At 45.0% G+C, this 23,111-nt stretch overlaps 1 protein-coding gene across 1 annotated transcript in view; it reads left to right on the forward strand.

The window, feature by feature from the left end:
- ptpn20 (protein tyrosine phosphatase non-receptor type 20) overlaps nt 1-16,556 on the forward strand; it is a 39,494-nt gene extending 22,938 nt beyond the window's left edge. Inside the window, exons 30-46 of the mRNA XM_036547302.1 lie at nt 199-369; nt 1,161-1,335; nt 2,048-2,258; nt 2,361-2,398; nt 4,779-4,865; nt 6,041-6,105; nt 6,499-6,660; nt 7,296-7,467; nt 7,945-8,042; nt 8,546-8,628; nt 9,848-9,990; nt 11,055-11,203; nt 11,895-11,985; nt 14,542-14,876; nt 15,568-15,783; nt 16,013-16,075; nt 16,461-16,556. Coding sequence (XP_036403195.1) covers nt 199-369; nt 1,161-1,335; nt 2,048-2,258; nt 2,361-2,398; nt 4,779-4,865; nt 6,041-6,105; nt 6,499-6,660; nt 7,296-7,467; nt 7,945-8,042; nt 8,546-8,628; nt 9,848-9,990; nt 11,055-11,203; nt 11,895-11,985; nt 14,542-14,876; nt 15,568-15,783; nt 16,013-16,075; nt 16,461-16,556 — 2,355 coding nt within the window. The remainder of the gene's footprint in view (nt 1-198; nt 370-1,160; nt 1,336-2,047; nt 2,259-2,360; nt 2,399-4,778; nt 4,866-6,040; nt 6,106-6,498; nt 6,661-7,295; nt 7,468-7,944; nt 8,043-8,545; nt 8,629-9,847; nt 9,991-11,054; nt 11,204-11,894; nt 11,986-14,541; nt 14,877-15,567; nt 15,784-16,012; nt 16,076-16,460) is intronic.
- The last annotated feature ends 6,555 nt before the right edge of the window (nt 16,557-23,111 follow it).

Consider the following 23,111-nt stretch of genomic DNA (forward strand, 5'->3'; position numbering starts at 1 on the left):
TTCCAGTACAGTTAATAAGATAAATGGAACAGTTTGTTTTATGTAGAGTTTCCTGTTAAGAGCAGTGCTAAATGTAGCATATGTATCTTAATTTATGAAGATCAAAGTGAACATAATGTCCTCGCATTGTGGTCATGTTTTCTGCTGAGGGGAAGTAGAAAAAAATGAAACACTTGCTTATTTTCCTTCCTCCAAAAGGACATGTTGAAGGAGTTTGAGCTGAACGTGACGCTGACCAAGTCTTGGAGCGGCAGTTTCGGATTCACCATCACTCGGAGCAAACTGGACAACTGCTACTACGTTCAGGATGTTCTGGATAATCCCGCCAAAGCGGATGGCAGATTACGAGCCGGGGACCGCCTGATCACGGTACGAACGGGAATTAATGGCTAGTTTCTGTTCTACAACCATGTGACGTTCAACCCTGAAACAGGTTTTGTCCTATGAGAAAATAACCCAGAGAATCTTTTTGGGTATACCATGAGTTTTTGAGTCTGCCTGGTCAGAGCCAGTGACTTGGTGTGGGGGTGGCAGATGGTGGTGAGGTATTCCACCACCCACCTTAAAGCAAGAAGTTTAAACACGTATGATATTTACTTTATTAATATCATCATAACTTCAACAGTCACTGAAATTACCATGCAATACTGTGTGAGGATAGGAAAATATGTAACTCTTGCCAAAACCCCCCAAAGATGGTCACAAAGTCCCCTAGCAGATGAAGAGCCTGCATTTGCAAGCACATGCTTGATGAACACTTTCCTTGGAGTTCACTGTCAAGAAAACATAACGCTCATTTCAGCCGCCAGACCTTTAGAGTTAGACATTTAATGATCTTAGTAAGCTACAACAGCCATTTTAGCTGCTGCCAGTGTTTCTCAGTCCTACTCCTGGAGCCCCCCTGTCCTGCATATCTTCAGCCTATCTTTGCTCCAAGCACACCTGATTGAAATAATTAACATGCTCTTTATTAAATCAGGTGTGTTCGGCTAATCAAAAGTGCCGCTGATGAGTTCGGTCAGGTAGGCAGAGCAGGGAAAGATGGAAAATGTGCGGAGCAGGGGGGCCCCAGGAGCAGGATTGAGAATCAGTGGTATATGCTATATTATATCATAAACGTATGATACTTTAATACACTGCGCTGTCTCTCACTCTCTCAGGTGAATGGACACGATGTGACAGATGTTACGGATGACGTTGCCATGACAATCCTGCGCTCCTCTCCCAAGCGGCTCAAGATGGTTTTGGGCAGGGCAGTGCAAAACCTGAGAGCCCCCCTCCCCGCAGACAGCCTCCCGGACATCACCCTGTACAAGAGGCCAACAGGGCAGCTAGGTGAGCGATGGAGACGGGTGTGTGTGACGTAACGGTTAGAGCATTGGACTCTGGACTAAGAGCTGTGGGCTAGCAAATAAATCTTGTCTTAGTGGGTGTGGCCGTGATTTTGTTAATATTCCAGAAGTAGCTGGGAAACAGCCAGGTAAGAGGTAGCATTTGAAAAGGGAGGGTGAATAGAATATAATGATCAAAGCACCGGACCCTAGACTGGGTGTTGGGCTTGCATTGTACATTGAAATGGACAGGCAAATAAACTGTGTTGTAGCTGCACATTCATTATTACCAAAAGTTGAAGTGTTAGGATTTTGCTTGCTTTGCTGTCTTTATCCTGTGAAAATTCTACACTTAACATCATTAGCAGCAGTGTTGTAAGGAGCAGGGCTCTTAACCCAAAGGTCGATGGCTCAGTTCCCAGGTGGGCCACTGCTGTTGTACCCTTGGGCACTGAATCCCAGCCTCTGTAAATATCCAGTCATATCAATGGACAGCATGTAAAAATTTTCTGGAAAAGAGTGTCAACTGTAAAGTGCAGCACAATGTAGATGCAATATAGTACTGTGTTCAATATGCATATGGAAATTTTGTCTTGTGAGAACAAGCTGAAAGTGAGCACCGATTATTTGACTCCCCCTTATATTCTGGCGTGGCTGAAAACACAGGAAGAGCTGTGTGTTTTTCTGAGGGCTGCGTTCTGTGCCTGTCGTTGCAGGTATAAAGCTCACAGGAGGCATTGGCAGTAAGTGGCAGGGCATTTACATCCTGGAGGTGGTGCCGAACTCACCCGCCAGTGAGGAGGGAAGCCTTCAACCCAACGACAAAATCCTTTACATTGGCGGCAAGTGCACCATGGGAATGACCCTGGAGGATGCCGTGAAGGCCTGCGAGTCTGCCTCGCGAAAGGTGAAGCTCAAGGCTACGAGGTGAGCGTCCGAGAATCCATCCCAAGTTAAGCAAATTATTTACATTCATTTGCATATCAGCTCCGTGGTGTTTGACTGTCCTGTTTTTTATCTCTTGTTTAGAGATGACCAGCCTGTGACACCAAAGGGAAAATGGAACGGTATGTTTTCATTTTTTCAGTTCAATAAAGCCTGACCAAAATGTCCACAAAATTTTGGAAGGGTACAACTTTTTGTTGTTGATACCAAGAATGAATTACATCTAGTTGTGGTAATGAACCGTAATAAGCGCCTTGTTTTTAATTAAATTCCTGAGGAGTGCAAGCACCATTACAGATGCTCTTTGTGGGGCCCGGCCTGTTTGTATTTTTCCCATCCCTCAATATGGAAAATAATTACTGCTGGCAGAGACCCGTTTTTGCCCCCCCCCCGCTCATCTGCGTTGTCATGTTCTTCAGCCGGCAAGTCGGCCACTCACCAAATCAGCCTGCGTGTCTATTTAACCTTCCCCTGGGCTAATTAAGCGCTCGGGCTGTCAGAACCCAGTCCTGTCTCTCCAGCGGAGGGGAGGGCCGGCCGCTCCGCTCAAGTGCCCTGTCTTGGGGAACGATAGATTTAACTGTAGTCAGAAGTGACATAAATGAGACAAAAGGCTGCTCCGGTGGCTGCCAAACTGGCCCCGGCGTCAGCGAACGCTTCACCGCTCACGCCGACATTTGGAGCATGGTGTCAGTTTCTATTAAGGGGAAACCCCCCCCCACACACACACACACACACACAGACACACACCCACACACCACCACCATCACCACAGCCACCACCATCCTCCCACATTGTTACAAAACTGTTGACTTTTGATTTACATCTAGCATGGAGTAAGGGGGGTGACACAAAATTTGTCCCACGCAGAACGGCTGCCGTTTTGGACACGTGTATAAATATGAAATCATTTTTGGCCTCTGCAAATAGTGGGTGTAGATCTGTGTTCGCTGCATGCGTGAGCAAACGGGGCGATTGACAGGTTGATAAATTCATTCATGGAAGGTATTTTGGTTAATGTTTTTACCATGTCTTTTTTATAAGGTGACACCCCATATGAACATGGAAAGTAGCTTTTCAGTATGCGCTAAGTTATTTTAATTCACTAATGTTATTTACATCATTATATTAATGCTCTGTTTTTAGGTTGGAGAACCTTGTTTAATCATGCATACGTACATTAATGACAAATTATATGTAATTGTTCTTGTGGGTACAAAATCATAAAAAATAAAGTGTAAACATAGTCTGACAGAGATTTTTCAGACAGTGTGAATATAATTAGGATTCAGAACTACTGTGGTACTGACACTGCAGGATTATTAATATTTTCTGCAACAAATAATATTTAACAATTTATTGGTCTTTCCCCCACATGACTGCTTTATCTTAGATGTTATTGATCCTTACTTTCACCACACAGTGTGAACACCCAGTCATGATTAATTAAATCCTGTTTTCCACTAGATCTGATATTATAAGCAGGGTGGCCTTCCTGAGCATGGGTTTATATGGAGTTTACATATTGACACTGCACAAATATCTGTATGTTTAAATGTACTTCTTCATATATAAAGTATGGTGTAAATGTTCAATATAGTGACATGTGCTGGATACAGTGACCAGTATGATAGAAATCATGGTCTGTGGAACTGCCCAGCATTTGACAGGAAGCTCAAGACGGCGCGCGCACACACACACACACACACACACACACACACACACACACACACACACACACACGCGCGCGCACACACACATGCCCACAAAGGGTAAAATAACTTGGTCCTCTTCAGCTCTGTCAAGTACGCTGATTCAAGACAACAAACTAAGATGGACAAAGCAACCACAACTAAGACTAATACTGCCCTCGCTCCCCCACCCCCCATGGGAAAAAAAAATCTTTGTTGCCTTTTCAGACTTTTCACTTTGCCACTGTCTGCCTCTCCTTCTTTCTCCTCAGCCTCCCTTGCCATAAATCCAGATTCTTTTGTCATTGAACATTCAATGGCTGCGTTTTTATGAATGTCATAAACGCAGATTGCCACATAACAGAGGCTGTGTGTATTTGGAGGGCAGCTACTCAAATCAGATTTAATTTGCTCACAAAATGTTTTAGATGAAACCTAATATCAAAATGTGTGGATTTATGGTATGCTTGGTTATAATACTTCATAAATATACTCCTTATAAATGTATCCCACAACATGTGGAGAAAATTATTATGACGTGCCTATTAATCATGTTAGTCATGTTAGTCATGAAATCAAGAAGGTGCAAGGAATTACTTTCTTGCCTTTCTTGCATTTCCTGTATGCAAAATATACAAACCTGAGTATGTGTGTCATGTATGTGAAACGTGTTGACCCTTCCAAGATCCTGTTTAGAAAAAAGCTGTCTGGCTTTACTGTAACATCAAGTGCATCGTAACCTGTAAGGCTTCCATTGTCAGAATAGCCTTCCAAGCATGTTTGAAAGGTATTAAATGCTGTCTCCCTCCAGGTTTGTTTGAATGGAAGAAGGACATTAAGTTTTTCCCTCGGTCCGGGGAGCAGAGTCCGGTGGAACAGGAGGCGGCGGGTGAGGACGGTGAGGAATCTGGTTTCCCCTATTTATTGTGTCTGGCCCCGCGGCAGCGCGCCGGTGCTGACAGACAGGGCCCGTCCGGCACACAGGCGGCTCGGAGGCGGATTAATTATTAGCGAGACCTCGGCCTCCACCGGGGTATTGAACTGCAGTTTTGTTTCGTTGCTTTTTTTTTTCTTTTGCGCGTGATGCATAAACCCGTCTGGCCCGGCGGCGGCGGCGGCGGTGGTTGCCTGGAGACGGCTAGGTGGGAGGTAGCGCTTAAAAAAAGGGAGTGCGTTCGGCCAGCGAGGAGAGGAGTCCCGTTCGTCAGCACGTCTCTCGTGGGAGGGTGGTAAAGGCTCAACGTTGCCTGTTCCTCGTTTGCGCTGTGGCTGTGGAGTAGGGGGGAAAGGATGGCGTGAGTTTCAGGTTTTGTTATGGAGCTGTCTTGGCTGGGTGTTTGAATATGGTTCCCTTGACGTTATGTTGATCTTGGTGTATTGTCAGTTATTTTGCGGTGTGTAATTTGTCGTATAGTTTACGCCTTTTTTCAGGATTTGTTCTCAAGCTATTTCTGGCTGTGTGTTTGGGTATGGCTCCTATGATGTCTTGTTATATTGTCAGTTAGTTCTCAGACTTGTACATACAGTGTGGATGGTATTCGTTGTTGCTATTTTGTCTAACTGCATCTTTGTGTAAAAAGATCGAAGTTGTTTTTGACCCATTGTCTTTTACGATGTATTACTAGTTTCAGTTTGAAATTAACTAACCACCATTTTTACATTTACATTTATTTATTTAGCAGACAGCTTTTAGAAAAAGATCTTAAGAATTTTAGAAACCTTCTCACTGAGAGTGTTTAGTTTGATGTACGACATGCACACACCGGCTGAATGGCCCATGGAAGGATCATTTGGAATTACTTTGGTGCATGCCCAGCAAAACGTCATGCCCTTTTTGTTTTTTCACACAACCCATGATGCTTTATAAGCTGAGGTCTCTCTTAACTCCATTGAAAGCTCTGTGAGATTGAACTGTATCCATGCTTTATTTATACTGACTTTTCCCAGATGGAGAACATCAGCAAATGGATCCTGAAAAGCAAACATTAGCATTAGCATAGCATTAGCTTGACCTTTAGAGAAGCACTGAGAGACTGAATATCTCCACAGAGGACGCGTCGCAAGGTCCGCCAGCCAAAACGCAGCCTGAGAGCGGTGGGAAGTTCCGACAGCGGTTCTCGGTGACCTCAGAGCAGGAGGTAACTGCCCCCCCACCCTACCTTTTCATCCAGATGACACCTCCTGAAACCTGACTCCAACCTCTAATCCGGCTTTGTCCACCCGGTTAACAGCTTTGTGAGCTTCACCTGTGATGATTCATGCTTTAATATTTCACTGGCCCTTTTCCTTGAAATGATATTACGTCACTTTGTCCAGGAGGCGGACTTTTTAGAGACATCAGGCAGGGGAACAGACACCTATCCTCGGCTTTCCCATCAAGCCTTTTGTTTCTCTATTATTGATAGCGGGGCATGGGCATTAAGTGGACCCACCCAAACTTAGGAACTTTTACCCTTGAACCAGGAGGGGGAGGGTGTCATGGCTTCTGCGAGGGTGCCTAAACACCTCTTTCCCCTTCCTCTCTACTTCAGAGCTGCATTATTCAGGTGGACTTCCAGAAGCCAGAGAAGGGGGGGCTGGGCTTCTCCCTGGTGGGCGGAGTCAACGGAAGCGCGCTCAGAGTGAAGGAGATCTGCTCAGGGGGCGTGGCCCAGCAGGACGGCCGGCTGAGGGTGGGCGACATCCTGCTGGAGGTACCCTGCCAATTTTCCCATGTAAAGCCTCCCCCTGGTGGGCAGGGGCACGGGAGAGAGCTGCTCTCTGTATCCTGTGCGTTACATGCAGTTTTTCAGGATGTTATTGTGGGTCGTAAAGAGACCAAATAACAGGGCAGGTTTTAGGATCTGCAGTTCTACCAGTCCTCAGAGTAATGCACACATGTGAAAGTAATACATGATAGGATAAAGTACACACAAGTACACACTATCTTCTGTTTTGACATGCAGATGTGAAAAGATGGGGCAAAGGAAGTAAGAATGGTTTAGATGCACAGAATAATATAAATTTATGCTTGTTTATTCAATATTTACATTTACATACAATATTCAACATTTACATTTACATTTATTTATTGGGCAGATGCTTTTATCCAAAGCGACTTATAAGTGAGGTAGAGTATAACACAAGCAAAAAACCATAAGGAGTCAACAATATTAGCATATTATATTAGCATATATATATATATATATATATATATATATATATATATATATTCATGTATGTGTTATTATATATATTCCAAAACTTGATAAAATACGTGTTTTAAACAAGAGGAAGCTTATCTGCTTCAGCAATGTGTAACTGCGTGTATATGTGTCCCTGTGTGCAGGTGAACGGCGTCATCGTGTCTGGGCTTAGTCACAGTAAGGTGGTGGACATCCTGCGGAAGGCTGAGGGCACAGTGCAGCTGACCATCTGCAGGGACATCCTACAGGAGACCGGCCCTTCCCTCAGCCCCTCCTCCGATATCCCACAGGGCCCCGCCCCCCAGCACTCGCCAGGTCAGCTCCCCTCAGATACTCCCACCAAACATGCCACACTCTGACACTGCAGTGAGCCGCAGGAGGGAGTCACAGTATGAATATTTAAATCCCGTCACGTCAGACCTGACTGTTATTGGAACAAACACGTTCTAATGGATATTAATTTGATACAAATGTAATTAAGTCATTTGTTATGTGACACAAATGAGTGTAAGGTGATTGTTTTCCTGTTAAAGTGCAAAGCTATGTGATGTATTTACATTTACCTTAGGGTTTTTATAACATTGAAAGCCACTGGCAACAAATTCAATAGCTAATTTTAAAATTATGTCCAGGAAAAGTGATTAATAGGATATGCCAGGCAATGCAAAGAAAATGTTCCTTACAAGGAAAAGGCAATCAAAAAAATCTAATTTATTTTCTCAGAGAACAATCATATGAGCTAAAAATACGTAATACTTCATGTGTTTGTGTGCGTTTTTGCTTTAAACACAGATTTCACCATAGAGACAGAGGTGCAAGAGGATCTTGCGTTGTTCAAGCCCGAAGGAAGTGATGAAATAAGACAACATTCTCATGAGAGTTTTGAAAAGGTAGCACAGACACACATGCTTATCAGCTTACTGCTGAAAATAACATATTTGACTGTGCTTGGGTTATTTATACATTGTCCTGTAGATGTTTATTGTGCATGATGATGGCTTCAGCTAAAAACATGCTATCCTTCCTTGATCATACGCAAGACTGGATTCATGTCTCATAACTCTCATAACATGATCATTCCATCCCAGCATAACACCTTTACCAGTGCCTTGAAGTCTCCACTTCTCAAATAACTGTGCCCATGCAACTGAAATTCAGCAGCTAAACACTGTCAACAGCATACAGAGTACTAATCTCAGGAGAGCTTCGCTGGCACATGCGGTTTAGCCCAGGGCCAGGCTCACCGTAACAGCGGGAATCCATAAAATTAATTAGCGGCGCGCCTCATATTTCCGCTGGGCGGAAGAGGCCGGAACTGGAGGTAGCGACTCCAGTGGCTGGGAGCTCGCCGAGTGACCGTCACGCTCACCTGTTGACTCTGTCGTGCCCGCAGGGAAGCCGAAACTCTACACCCACCCAGCAGAACTGCTGCCCTCCCCTGTGCGTCTCGGACATGCTGCAGGACGCCTCCGAAAGGTAGGGCGAACGCGGGGGCGCGTCCCGTCCCTCTCCGCACCCCACTGCCCCACCCACACACACACACCCGTGCAGTGAGAACCATAAAAACATAACCAGACGCAGCGATTTAGCACTGAGATCCTGATATCCCTCACATTCATTTCTTCAGACTGCCAGTGGCAAAAAATTAAGTGTATGTCATTTATGTGTAGACATTATCTGTTTGAATGGGAAGTGCGTGTTTATTTACTTCACATTTAGTAAGTGTATTTAACAGTAAAGTAGAGAAATCTATAATCATTGCTGTCTCTTGTGAACATTGTCCTCATCAAGCAACATTTTAATTTGTTTAAAGATGTCAGGTATCACTTTCGGAATATAAGGCAGATGTAATGTGTCTGAGTAATGTCACAATCATTGTAATCAATTAAGTCAGTAAGTTAAGTAAGTTTTTTCCTATTTATTCCCATGCTGTGAGCAACATAACATTTCGTACATTGTTTGCCATTTTAAGATTGGCTTGGCTCATGTCTGCTCCAAGTATTGTGAATAGTCTCTGTGTGTTCCACAAGGGGGCAGCAGAGAGCCATCCCTAAAGCACGAAACCTTGTCCGAATGACATAGACCAAGCATTAAGGGGGAAACTCAACTGAAAAGAGTTCAAATGAGATATGCCATTCCCCACCATTAAAACAGTCTTTTATTCCTATTCCTGTCTTCTTTCATGCCTCAAATGAAGCCTGGTAATCTGAAACCGAAGCAAAGCCTTGAAGTGTCTGTTTTACCCAGGGGAAAGCCTGCACAGGATAATTATATTATCTGGATGGGCTGAGAGTAGCCAAAGAGCATGAAGCCACCTAGCCAGACAATGAAACAATCCATCAGTGTGTGTGCCATTGTCTCCAAATGACAGACACACTAAAAATTTACTTCAGTTCCAGATTATTGGGTTTAAGATGAAAGAGGGCAGGAATGAGAAAGCCATCTGATTTAAAGGCAAAACACGCAATATAAAATGTATACTTTGTTGTTTGCTTTTTTTTGATGATTTCCTTTAAATCAAAACTACGGTCCATGTAATTGGTGATGGCCAATTACATGCCTGTTCCAATTGGCGGTTTTTCTACCTTTTAGGTGGAAAAATCGCAGGAAAATCCACCTTGCATGATTTCAACGCGGAACGCACGGTAGCAATGTGGTCAAGGTCTCTCCTCACCCCTGCTCCGTCCCCCTTCAGGACCTGGCCCGACCACGCGCACCAAGACATGCCCGCGACGGACAAGCTGAAAGGCCACTCTGATGGCTGGAGCAGCGATGACGATGACGATGACGAAGACTCGTCTCGGCCTACTACCTCTCAAAAGCCGATGCCTTACACAGGTAGGGGTCACCAGAAGTGAACGTCAACAAGATTGCAATAGATACGTTTTCGGCTTTAAATAGGAAACTTCCAAATATATGAGACTGAACACAGTGATTCGTTCCTGGCTGGTTAGTGTAGCACCGTACACTAGAGATATCTGACAAACTTCAGCTGTGTCCTGTACAGGTATACAGGGAGTTTGGCAGCTTATGGTAGTTTATGTACATTAAATAAAGCAGGGATATGGCAACATAAGTTACTTTATTCAATGGTAAGATTTGGATGCTGTAATACTACAAAACATCTCTTTATGTGTGCATTGTGACATCAGTCCCCTTGTAATTTTTGATAGTTAACACAGAGGATTCAATTAATGCACTCATAAGCATAAAGACTAGGGGACCTGCCCATGATTATGCAACGTTTGTCTAGTTAAAGGGGAGGGTTTCCCTACCAGTGCACAGTGCACGGATCCAAACTAAGATCCTGGGCTCTGTGGTCCAAACAGCCCACCTTTCGAATGAAAGTTCCCTGCTGCCTTTCCAACCACCCAGTACCACATTCCAAGAACAAATCTGCGGACAAGTCAAATCCTGGGTGTGTATGTGAACCAACCTTTATAAGGAGGCTATGACTCTAATACTCCATTACCCCTCTGTGGGTTTCCCCTAAATTCACTACCTCAGAAAGCAGGGAGAGTTTGCATTATTACATTATTGGCATTTAGCAGATGCTCTTATCCAGAGCAACTTACAATGTTATCCATTTATACAGCTGGATATTTTACTGAGGCAATTCAGGGTTAAGTACCTTGCCCAAGGGTACAGCAGCAGTGCCCCTGTGGGGAATCGAACTGGCAGCCTTTCGGTCACTAGTCCTGCTCCTTAGCCACTATGCTACACTGCCACCCCATTTAATGTGCATGTAGCCTTGTGGTAAATGACTTCCTACGTCACATCAGCATTTGTGTGCCTTTTGGGAATGACGCTGTCATTGTTGCTGTGCTCAGGTCAGGTCATACTGTGCAATATGAGATAATGTCATTTGTAATAGTTCTTTTTTTGTCTCCTTTGCTGTCAAGGGGAGCCTATAGTGTCTGAGGAGGAGCTTGCCAGCTTGGCAGTGATCAGCCCTTCGAAGAACAGCCAATACTCCGGATCAAGGGTCAAAGCCCTCATTCAGATCCTGCAGCATCAGCTGGACCAGCAGGAGCTGGTAAAAGAGTTCATGGTATACACTCCACTCTCTCCCCTCAGGACCCCACAGCGCTCATTTCCTTAGCTAACGTCCTTGTCCGTGTTTACGTAGTTTATATCAGTATTACATCCAGCAACTGATTCACTCGGCTGAATGGCTGGCTGAGAAAGGCATGTTAAACACCTCACTCAGGGGAGTCAATGCCATCACCCCACCCCCTGATTCAAACAAGGGTCCAAAAACCAGCATCTACAATCAGGGCACCACACACACGACCTGAGCCGCCACTGGACCAAATCTCCTGCTCCACTCACGCTCTGCACATTTCCCCCACCACCGTTCATAAAACGTCCACCCAAAGACATTTACAGCCAAATGCCTCTTTATTACGGGGGATTAAAAGCCACCGGAGCGAGGAAAGCGCGGCGAACGGCACCCAGCTGACCAGTCAGGCAGAGCGACAGCTTTTTAATGGAGAGGCTGCAGTGGAGGTCGGTGCGCTGTTTTTAACGGCCCGCCTGTAACTCCTGCACTGTGCTCTGGCTCACACTTCCCTGCTCCGCAGTGCCTCGAGCCGTGAGAAAGCGCACTGGCACCGAGGGTCTTTTTTTTTTACTGGCGGGGAGGGAGAAGCAGACAGATGCCAGGCCGTATGGAATTAATTAGCTCTTTCAAACTGTAATATTGTGATTAACTAAGAGAATGTCTTATTGTTTCTCTCCAGGCCTTGGAACACTTGAAGCCCTCCGACAACTGCCTTGTAGGAAAAGCACCTGAGAACAGGGAGAAGAACCGATACCGGGATATCCTGCCCTGTGAGTCGCCGGCTAAGGCCTCCTAATCTCTGGTGGAAAAGAGCCTGCCAGGGTTTTTGGCATCCACCCCCCAGCGCTAATCCTTTCATTTTATTAGTTCCCATGTTCGAGGTATTTATTTCGGTGTTGTACTCTCTCCGCGCACTTTGATTCTCACGTGAGGGGATGTTTTTTTAGGCGAGCACCTCTCCCGTGTTGACAAAACACAGCATGCCACGGCCTCGTTGCGTCCGGGACAATGGTGTCATTGTATCTACCTCCGGGCCAGCGGCGGGGAGCGCGGCCCCGTGCGACGCCGCAATTAAATGAAACACATCCCTTCATGCCGTCATACTCTGCTGTATGTCCTGCTGCCTGCGTCAGATTACACCACACTGCTGTGTGAGTGTGTGTGTGGGAGCGCGCATGCGTGTGTGTGGCTTTGAGCATACGTGTGTGTGTGTGTGTGTGTGTATGCGTGTGTTCCTATGTGAATGTGTGTGTCTATGTGTGTGTGTCCAAGCATGTGTATGTGTGTGAGAACTTCTCTTGGAGGTTTTAAGGTGACGTTCCTGGTTCCTCTGCGGTTTGGCACACACCACCACACAGGCAGCGAAAACCTTTGCGACAAGGCCAGGCAATTGCATTTCTCAAACTCTCTCGCTCTCAATTCCATGATAAGGTGAAGCAGAGGTCACATCTGATGGGTGTGTTTGCTTGCTTTCAGCCCTCCTGACGTGTTGTGGTAAAAGGTTCCAAAACAAATGAAAAAAAAAACAGTCCCTGAAAAACAGCTCGTTGTTGTGAGAATCGTTTGACCTGTTAGCAAAACACAGGAGAGTTCGTTTGCTTTGTCTGCCGTCTAGTTTTGTCTGCTCCTCAGTATTGCCGTGGTGGTTTCCCTCAAGGTCCCCCCTCAGAGTCCCCCCCCCCGTTGCCCCGTTGCCCCGTTGTGTGTCCTGTGCAGAGAGGGACAGACGGCCCACAATGCCCTGCTTCATCCGGCGGGCGCCGTGTTTGTTTGCTCTGGTTGGCCGTCCGGCTCCCGGGCCTCTCGCTCTGACTGAAGCGCAGGCAATGGCGAGGTGTGAGGCCCCCGCACCTCGGCCGCTGTTATTGCTGGAAGCTGTTCAAGGCACCGCGCGTTCTGTAGGAAGCCCCAGTGCCACCCATCTCGGGGTTAATTCCGCACACATTTCCCCGCCTCAAGGGGGAGGCCTGTCTCGCTCCCCAACCCCCCCGTGCCCCGGCATGTTTTTACAGGCAGCCACTTCCGCCGCGTAATGCGAGAGGGTCGTCCCTGCTTCGAGGGAAATTAAGAAAAGGCCCAAGGGGGGGCGGCAGGGGGGGATTCGACCAACTCGCCAGGGGCGATCTGAGCGCACAGGCTGTGGCGAACCGCGCAGCAGCCAGGGAATAGAGCAGAACACAATCCTCCCATCCATCACCTCACACCTAACACACAGGTCCACTTCTCCTGCACTCTCTCACGTGTTCCAGATCATTGTAGCCCAGGGGAGAACTGTTTTCTTCCCTCCCTCACCAGAGGACAGCATGTTGATTACAGACCTCTGGGAAGCCAGCACAAGTTTACATTGTTTGCAAGCGAATTAATAACTATGTTTGCCTGTAAAATGATCACTGATCACCTCGTAAAAATACCACTACCCAAATTTTGACCTGCACAGTTTTGAAATTTTTCCATTTTAAAATCAGCACTTGGACACTATCGCTCGCTAATGAAAACAGCATTTACTGTTCTTGAATTGATACATGTGGTATGCTTCTGTAAAACCTTTCTTTATGTGAAACAGCGTTCACTTTATTTCACTTTGGCAAAATAAAAAATTAATAAGGATTAATTTTTAGAGTGTTGCACATGCACATACATATCTCATTAATGTGAATATTTTGCACAGTCCCAGCATTGCTACAAATTAATTTCTTAAAGGAAACATGTATTACTTGACAACATTTGGATGTGAGGTTGCCAAATATGAAGTTCAGTAATACTGTATTACAAACAGTTCAGGTTATTTTTTTACAGTTCTAGTCAAAGCATGCCCAAACGTGCTATTCTGAATGGTCTTTTTTCTGGCAAACCAGGGGAGGGCAATAGCAAACTGTCTCACTAAAATTATGTTTTATTAACAGACTAGATTAAGGATACTATATGTATTAAAAGGCCACACTCTTTGAAAGGGTCACAAGTCCCTTTCTGAAAGTATCTATGATGTAATGGTTTGGTGCTCATCTTTGTCTTGTAGAGGAGGATTCTGGGAGAAGCTCTTTTTCTCCATTTGCAATTTTACACCTGTCCTCACTACTCCCAACATCTGTCTTTACCTGTACAGCTTCATCTATTTGCTTCATCCACACTTCTCCAGAGTAACAGGCATAGCTTGCATTTTACATATGATCCACGAGTGTTTCATATTGCACATGTTACTGAGGCAATTCAGGTTAGGAACCAGGCCAGCTGGGATTAAAAAAACAGAAGCTTTAGAACCTTTGACCTTTTGGTTGGAGGTCTGACACACTTATTGCTACCCCTCTCCACCCCCACCCCCCACGCAGATGACAAAACGCGTGTCCCCGTGGGAGAGATGGAGGAGTACATCAATGCCAGCTACATCCGCATGGAGGTGGGCCAGGAGGAGTTCTACTACATATCTTCCCAGGGCCCGCTGCCCGGCACGCAGGACTGCTTCTGGCAGATGGTGTGGGAGAGCAAGTCGGATGTGATCGCCATGATGACCCAGGAGGTGGAGCGGGGCCGGGTCAAGTGCCATCGGTACTGGCCTGACAGGCCCGGCGAGCCCACGGACACCGACCGCTACCAGCTGACCCTGGAGAACCAGCAGGCACAGGACTACTTCCACATCCGGATCATCAAAATGGTGGAGAAGGAGGTGAGCGAAAGGCCGCTGTCTGCCATCTGCTAAGGGGGGGTTTAGCACCCGAGCGGATCGGAGCGGAGGCTGGGAACTCAGCGCGCCCTTGACATCTCAAAGGAAGCACTGCTTGTTTGTTATGTCACTCAACACTCACAGCAACTAAGATTATGAGAAAAGGATAGGTCAAACAGAGAAATGCCTGTTATGAATGCGTAACACATGTCAAAATGTAAACACAGCTAATCCGCGAGGAGTCAAATCCAGTTCGAGTTAAAAAACAAGCCAAGGAACAGGATTTTCAAGGGGAAGACCATGGATTATGAGAGAGATATGTGATCAGAGGACATTAAAGGCATTAAGTGAAGCATTAAGAGAAGGATAATTAGAGAGTAAACGAGATGGTGAAGTAATGTTTAAAGAGGCGTGTCTCTAGGAGAGGTGGGAAGGGGTGGTACAACAGTACAACTGTAATCTGTTTTGAACATCTTTTTCTTGTTGCTGTTGTTTTGACCTATGAATGCAGTAAAACATGACAGATAGGTATCTGTAGAAATGTGTCCTGTGCGCTGACCAGTGTCAGTTTTATGCAGGTTTCAGTACTGTCTGACTGTGCTTTTCTCCAGTTCAAAGTAGAGACACGTGCTGACCACAGATCAGTGTTATGTAGGGTTTGCCTGCTGTCTGACTGTGCTTTGCCCCATTTTAGACTGGAGACACGCACTATGTGAAACACCTGCAGTTCACCACCTGGCCCGACCACGACACACCGCGCTCTTCGGAGCAGCTGGTGCGCTTCATCCGCTACATGCGGGCGGTGCACGCCAAGGGCCCTATCACCGTGCACTGCAGCGCCGGCATCGGCCGCGCTGGGGTGCTTATCTGCACCGACGTCATCCTGGGACTCATCGAGAGAGACCTGAGCGTGAGCCATCCTGCCTTCCCCAAACCACCCATGCACTCCCCTCTGCCTGTCACCTCCTGTCTGACTCACCTAGGGTCCTCTCAGCTCACCCAAGGGTTCTGTTCCCATTGGTCCCAGTCCCTTAATCTTTGCCCTAAACTTCACCCTAGGTCTGTCTGCTCCATCAGGATACCCTGTGTTACTTCAGGACACACATACCTTTAACACCCCTCTCCCCTCACCTCCGCAGATCAACGTGAGCGACATCGTCAAGGAGATGAGGCTCCAGAGGTATGGGATGATTCAGACAAAGGTACGCTTCAGGAGACTAAAATTCCCCTTTCGTTTTAACACAGAGACAGACTCCTGGGGATCAGCTGTGAAAATAGAGCAAAAAAATATATATATATCAATTCGTCATCCCTTACCACCATAATTAAATGGACTGCAGGTCTGTGCAGAGCCAGAAACCTTGCCGCTCAATCCGTTTCTTGGGCTAACTGCTAATTAAACGTATAATTCCTAATTTAAACCTCCTTTAATTAGCCGTCCAAAGGGATCCCTGCTTAGCTCACTGCAGAGAGTGTTTGATTTTCCTTCCTCTAAATATGATGTATAGGCCCCTATAAATCCAACAGACAGCGGCCCATTAACGTGGGCTGCTTTAATAATGGAATTGCCATTCCCTCTGATTCCAGGAACAGTACCTCTTCTGTTACAAAGTCTGGCTCGAAGTCCTCCAGAGCATTCTGCTTCTTCATGGCAACCACTGGCAACAGGAGAAACCCTTGTGAATCAAATACTTTTTCCACAACGTCCATTCCCTTGTTCCCAAGGAAGAGATTTTATGTATATATAAATATGTATTTTGTAGGGTTATATGTATAATTATATATGTTTTTGTAATTGACACATTTTAAATTTCTGATCAAGTGTGCTGTTTGTAATTCCGTAAAACGGCTATGAGCATCTGTAATGTTTTTGATTTTTCGTACCTCCAACTGGCTTGAATCTTTAATATGAGACAGACATTTTCCTATCCTGTATTTTATCCTTGCGTGTTCTGATTTATGTGTTGATGTACAATGTTTGACCCCGAGCACTGGATTCATAGCCTTTTGGGGCTCTTAGTCTTCCTGCCTTCAGAGTTTAGCCAGAAGGAAACTTGCAAGTAATTTGAATTCAAAATGCTATTACTTTTTTCATGTGTCATGTTTAATCAACTTGTGGATTTACACTTAGCTTTTTTCCCCCAAAACTCTTCTTTGCATTTATAGCGGTGATCATTTTAAATATTTTTTCATTTCAATTTTATGACACTGTAACATCCTACAAGTTTGTTGAATGTAATGTGTATCATAGCAAAGCTTGGATCATTTAAATACTTGATTTAGATCTTTAGCTGATGTTTTCTTATGATGAATCAAGTGCTTTTGTGTTCACACGAAAATTGTAAGTCAAGCAGTTTTTCTCAAAAGGGAATGCTTTGTTATTTTTATTTATTTCTTGTTTTGGTTCTTTTTTTGCTGCATCCATGAGGGGTTACTAAATTCCTCCTGGATGTCGTGCATAGGTTGAATGATTGTTTGGCAGCCACCAGTAGAGAAAAAATAAGTGCCTTAGAAGTTAGCTAAATCTGTGAGGATTTTTTGGGTTTCAGTATTTTCCAGGGGTACAGGCAACCGCACAGACAACCTCGTCAACATCCTCTGCTGGGCCTTCTCAATTTTCTCCAGGCATGATCTACAACGCTACAGGTTTTTGTCACATAGCTTTCTTGGCATACACAGAGTTGTGTAGCCACAACTGCTCTCGGGGTTTGTGGACAGTGATTGGCATCAATCAGAAGTCCATGACTTTGCCGGACTGCATCGTATAGATGATGCCCCTGAGACCATCAGATCATTTTAACCAGAAATAGTGTAAGACGTACACAACTTATTGTGTGGGTTGGGCGTCTGCTGCTGTCGTCAATAATGCGTGATGCAACAGCATTCCATTCAGACAATGTAATCATTCTTGTGCGAACATGAATCATTGACGATTTTGATAATAGTGTGATTTATTTTGGTTGACATCTTCAAGTGTCATTCTCTATGTCGCTTATTCATATAAAAATGTGTTTTGCACCCCACTTCTTATGCAGTCACACTGTAATTGCCTGTGAAGGACTGTTGAGAATCTGCTAACGGATAATACTGCATAATTCTACTGCACTGTAAAAAAGAAATTGAATTATTGCCTTTTTGTGTATACATTTAACTTTACAGTCAGAACAAATGTGCTCATACAAGCGTGTGAATGTGTTGTCCTTCGTCTGTATGTTGTATGTACAAGTGAAAAACTGATTCATAATGTTTTGATTCACTGTGTTCCCTCATTTCTTGTTCTATGCATCATATTGTTTTGTTGGTCCATCTGACCCCACTGTTCTTCCTTTAATTCAACATAATGGATTAAACTTGCCATCCATCATTTCATTTCCTCTTTTGTATGAAATATAATTTACTGACTTTCTGGTTAGAATGTATAAGTTATTTTAACAGCACTTACATATATATGCACGAAATATAAACATATTACTACTGTATATTCACAGAAAGTGTCTGTTTAATAATTGTTCTAGCTGGTGAAACACATTACAGTCAGGAAACACAATGTGAGACTTCAGCATGTTATGTAGGGGGAAACCGGATGGTGAGCACGCTTTCCTGGGACAGACTTACAGCTGCGAGGTGCACAGAATAAATTACGCGAGGAAGGGTTGAGGAAATGTCTAGAAATGACCGCGATTTTTGCTTCCTCGAAACGTTCAGAAGTTGACCTTGTTCCCGAGGTTTGACACCACACATGATTTCGGTAAATGGCGCGATTGTTCTCTGGTCCACTTGGAGCGAACCAAGAGGCGCGTGTGAATTTCTGAATTCCTGATTCGGTTTCCTCGGTGGCCCGCCGCGGCCGCGTTCCGAGTCGGAATGGCTGCCCGCTGAAGAAAACCGTCATCTGATGCGAAGCACACGTGTGAGGTAGACTTTCTCGTAACGGACTCGTGTGGCTCAATGTTGTCGCTAAATAACGTGTTTGAAACGACGTTCTTTGTACCTCGTGTTTTTTAAATCGTGATGTGCTCTTCTGATTTTGGACGTTCGCCCTTGAACATCCGATGAGCTACCACGGCTGCTCAGTGGTCACATGATTCGGCTACAACTCATACTTTAAATTGAAGAACGAACTGGGATTATTTGCACCTCACTTGGTATGGGTAATATATGCAATGCTGTCTTTCAGATTTAATAAAAACAATTTTAAGTGAACAGATATGGCCACCATAAGAAAATGTACAAAACTGCAAATATGCACAGAATTACCAAATAAATCAACAATTCAGACTGAAATGAACTATATATGACCAAGCAGTAGTATATAATTGTATGTGCGCTCATCTTAATTGTGACTGGTCCTGTTTGTTGTCTAGTGTAACTTACTTGCAGTAAATTCTAGAATGTCAGTTCCGTACGCCTCAGCACTATCTGGCCCTGAATGTAGAGCAAGTGTAGTCTGTTAGATGGCGCTGCTAATGAAATATTTTCTACTATCCCAATGTCATCATTTTGAATACTGTTGATGGATTCAATGAGCTGTGACGGCTTTCAAGCCGCTAGTTATCATATAAGCTACAATTGCAACCTTGCTAGGCTACTTATGTATAGGTGTCCAATTTTCAGTCCAAGACGTATTTACGTAACTTGCGGGGTTTGTTCAAAGACGATCTAAGATGATGTGCTTAGCAAGACAAATTCCAAAGTTTACATCTTGAGGGGCAGATTTGAAGGCAGGGTGTTTTACCAGTACAGCATGTGCCTTTTTCAGGTTCGGAAATACTAAGCCCTCGCACGGTGGCTGCTCTGACGTAGCTGTGCGCGACTCCTACACCGACATATTCTGTTTTACGGCCAAAATCACTGTACGGGGCAAACAGCGTTTGCTTGGGTTTTACTGCAGAGTAAATACCGTGTGTGAGAGAGACCTTTGTGACAGCATGGAAAGGGCTGGACCTGCCATTCAGGAGTAGGAAAGTATTAATAGTCAGAGCTGACGGAAAACCTTCACCTACGATCTTAATAGTAGGCCTAAAGCTTGTCCCTGTGTTGTTAGCGTTGTTTCGGGTTAGCGTTGAAATTCGCTAACCCGAAATAACAAGTGGTTTTTCAAGGTAGTTTCCTCAGTTTCCTTCAAAGTGACCCTTTCTGCTAGGTACACAGTGCTCTATTCCATTGAGTGGGGTTTTGGCTGAAGGGACAGCCTCTGGCCTTTACTGCGGTCTCGATAAAGAGGCATTTTCGTGAGGGGGGATTCATCCCTCAAACCCCCATGTAAGGGTTCCTGTATTCTTCTGGAACGCAAAAAGATCCATCTGGTCCGCATTTGCGCTCCTGTTCCCTTGCAAATAACCCCGAATGTTTTCAATTAGTCAGGGCCGATAATGCCGCATTGTGTCCTGGGCACAACGCTTATATTTTTCAGTTACAATATTACCGCCTCGGCTTAGGCGTTACCTCGCCAACAGATCGCTCTCAGTGAGCGGCTGATTAACCCTCGAACAGAGATGACCACATCGTTGAACATTTCGACCGTTTTCCTTGAAGCTAGGGGGAGTGGCGGCGATCTGCCCTTTCTGCTGCCCTCTGCACAGCGAAATCAAGCCTCACACGCTGTCTTTAGAGGTCTGGTCATCTACCTGGTTGCCAATCGACACAATGAAAATGAGACTGAGTACTTTGATACAACAGGAAAGTACACTGAAGTGGTAAAGTCATTTAGAGCAGCAGTTCTGAAAGCCTATGATTTACTGGCCCATGGAAAGTGTAGAAATGATCTCACAGCCTCCTTGTAAATCCAATGACTGCTGGGTTCATAGCACTGTGCAGACATGATTTTTTTGGTACAGAAGTAAAAATAGTTCACGTATAATGGACTGCTGCCCCCCATCCACACACACGCTGAAAAAAACAAGACAATTGACCTCATATTGCAGTCAAGCATCTGCAAGCACTTTCTGTGCGAGATGTTAATTTTCTCCATGGCGATTATGCATGATCCAGCGTCACAGATGTTTTCAAAAGCCGATCGGCACATTAATGTTCATTTTTAGACCTATTTCCTTATTAAAGCCCCTGCGTTAATGTGTTAAGTGGCTGCCGCAATTAAAAGTGGACCCTGGCTCTGTTTCCACTGCGGGAGCCTGGTATTCATCAACCTTCGGGACGCGACGCTGCAACATGGAAAAAAGCGATCTTATGATCGCTTGGAGGTTTTCGGAGAAAAGAGACACAGACACCCAAGGTGGAAACAAAACATAGCCAAGATTTTTTTTTTCATGAAGACCAGGGGCCAAATTGTGCCGGACAGACTACAGACGCGTTAGAGACGTGCAGCGAGTTGTTAGCATCGGTTCCAGGGGGATGCTGTGAAATGCACAAGCAAGACGTCTCTCTCGGCTGTTATCAGCGGTGTTGACTGAGCGCCCCGCGCAAAAGTAATTGTCTTCCACCCGCAAGCGGTGTAGTCCGTTCCTTCATAACGTCCGAGTGCCGGCATTCTTCGCTGTCAACAAAATGACGGGTTGCAACAGCGATTTACCCCAAGAAGCATATCTTAAAAATGCATTGAACAATGTTAGTAATAATTATGGAAGGTTTCAATATTGGATAACATAGCCCGTCTCGCATTCATTTGGACCAATTAGCCTGTTTATTCCGAAGTTTTTGCTGCACAACATTTTGCGCAAGCTATATGAACTGTAAGATATTGTTGCTACAGAATCAAAGTTTATACACGTTCAATACCCCGAATTGCCCGTTTCATTAAATGTGTAAGGGATTACAGTTCCTATTGAAATTATAAATATTCTCTTTAACTTCCACCTCCATGGTGGACGTTGTCCTCAGTGTGCTTCGTAAGATCCCTGTCTAAAGGCCACATATATTCCGTTTTACGAAATCAAGCCTAACGTTACCGTACTATTTGAAACATTCAAATACCAGCAATACTCATGCAAAACTAATACCCTGTGCCTATTTCATATTTTCTTCAGACAGAAACTTTCTAATGAGGAATACGTGTCCATATTCCGCTGGTCGCTGTAGCTCTCGAACTAATCACCCGAAGTCCTTGTTAAATATGTACCCTTTTAGCGCTAATTGTACATTTTATGGCTGTTCACTGTGTAAGTGCTCTCAAAGGAATCTGATGATTTCCGGTAGAAGTCAAATAAAGGGGCCAATCAGAGAAGCGAATGGCCTCTGTGCCATGTGTGGGATAAGGAGACAGAGAGGCTCGGTAATAAAGACACAATGGCCGTACATCTGAAAGGGCCCGGAGACTGAATGGGAGCCGGGGCGAGAGGCTGTCCTGTTGCGGTGCAGCTGGCGGCAGCGCGGTGCTTGTGTGTTTGTTTTCCACATTGTTCTTTGTGTGAGGCCCCCGTCGCCGTCGCTCCGGTGACAGCAGAGCAATGCACAGAAGAGCCATTCATGCCGGCTGAATGGACGTCCACACTGCGGGCTCTACCATTTAAGGAGGGGAAAAAAGAAGCAAGAAAAGTCAAGAATAGCCAATTATGATAAGTCTTTCTGCTGGGTTTCGGTTCTAATTATCTTGGGTTTGGGTTGGGATTGGGGGGGGGCGTACTTTTTTTTTTGAACTACCATGTTGGTCACTTGGGTTTCTGTGGATACTTCGTGTGGGGTTGGTGGAGTGTGTTTGTGAATTTACATTTGTTTGTGTCACTTTGGAGTACATGGATTATCGTTGGCTTCAGTTAAGACAAACCAATCGACAGAGTCTGTTTAAATCAACATCTTGACACATATGCTTACCACATGATAGATATGGCATTGTAAAAGACGTTGTCCAGAGGAACGTCTGCAAAACAACCACAACATCAGCACCTGGACAGTTTTTTCGTTCTTTTCCATAATAGCTGCCTTGGTTGTTGAGGTAAACAACTCTGAGGTCATACAGGTCACTGTGAAAGCCCGGTACCTCTTTTCATTACAGTTCTTGAAATGACTGTCATACATCAATGGCTTTCTCAATACTTCAAGGGGATATCTGGAGTGGCTCTTTGCAGGACACCAATCTTCCAGCCGAATGATTGATTATGCCGTATTTGCATGATTGCAATTAGCGGGGATGACTGGACCGTAAATGGATCCTGATGGGTCTTAATTCACCCGGCTGGTCGGATTATCATCAATCCATATTTCATCAGATACAGAGCCGCAGCCCCAATTAGGGAAATAAAATCCAGCAAGACAACATAGCTGCACAATGGCAGGAGTCAGTCG

The sequence above is a fragment of the Megalops cyprinoides genome, chromosome 15 (genome assembly GCF_013368585.1).
Source record: "Megalops cyprinoides isolate fMegCyp1 chromosome 15, fMegCyp1.pri, whole genome shotgun sequence".
Lineage (NCBI taxonomy): Eukaryota > Metazoa > Chordata > Actinopteri > Elopiformes > Megalopidae > Megalops > Megalops cyprinoides.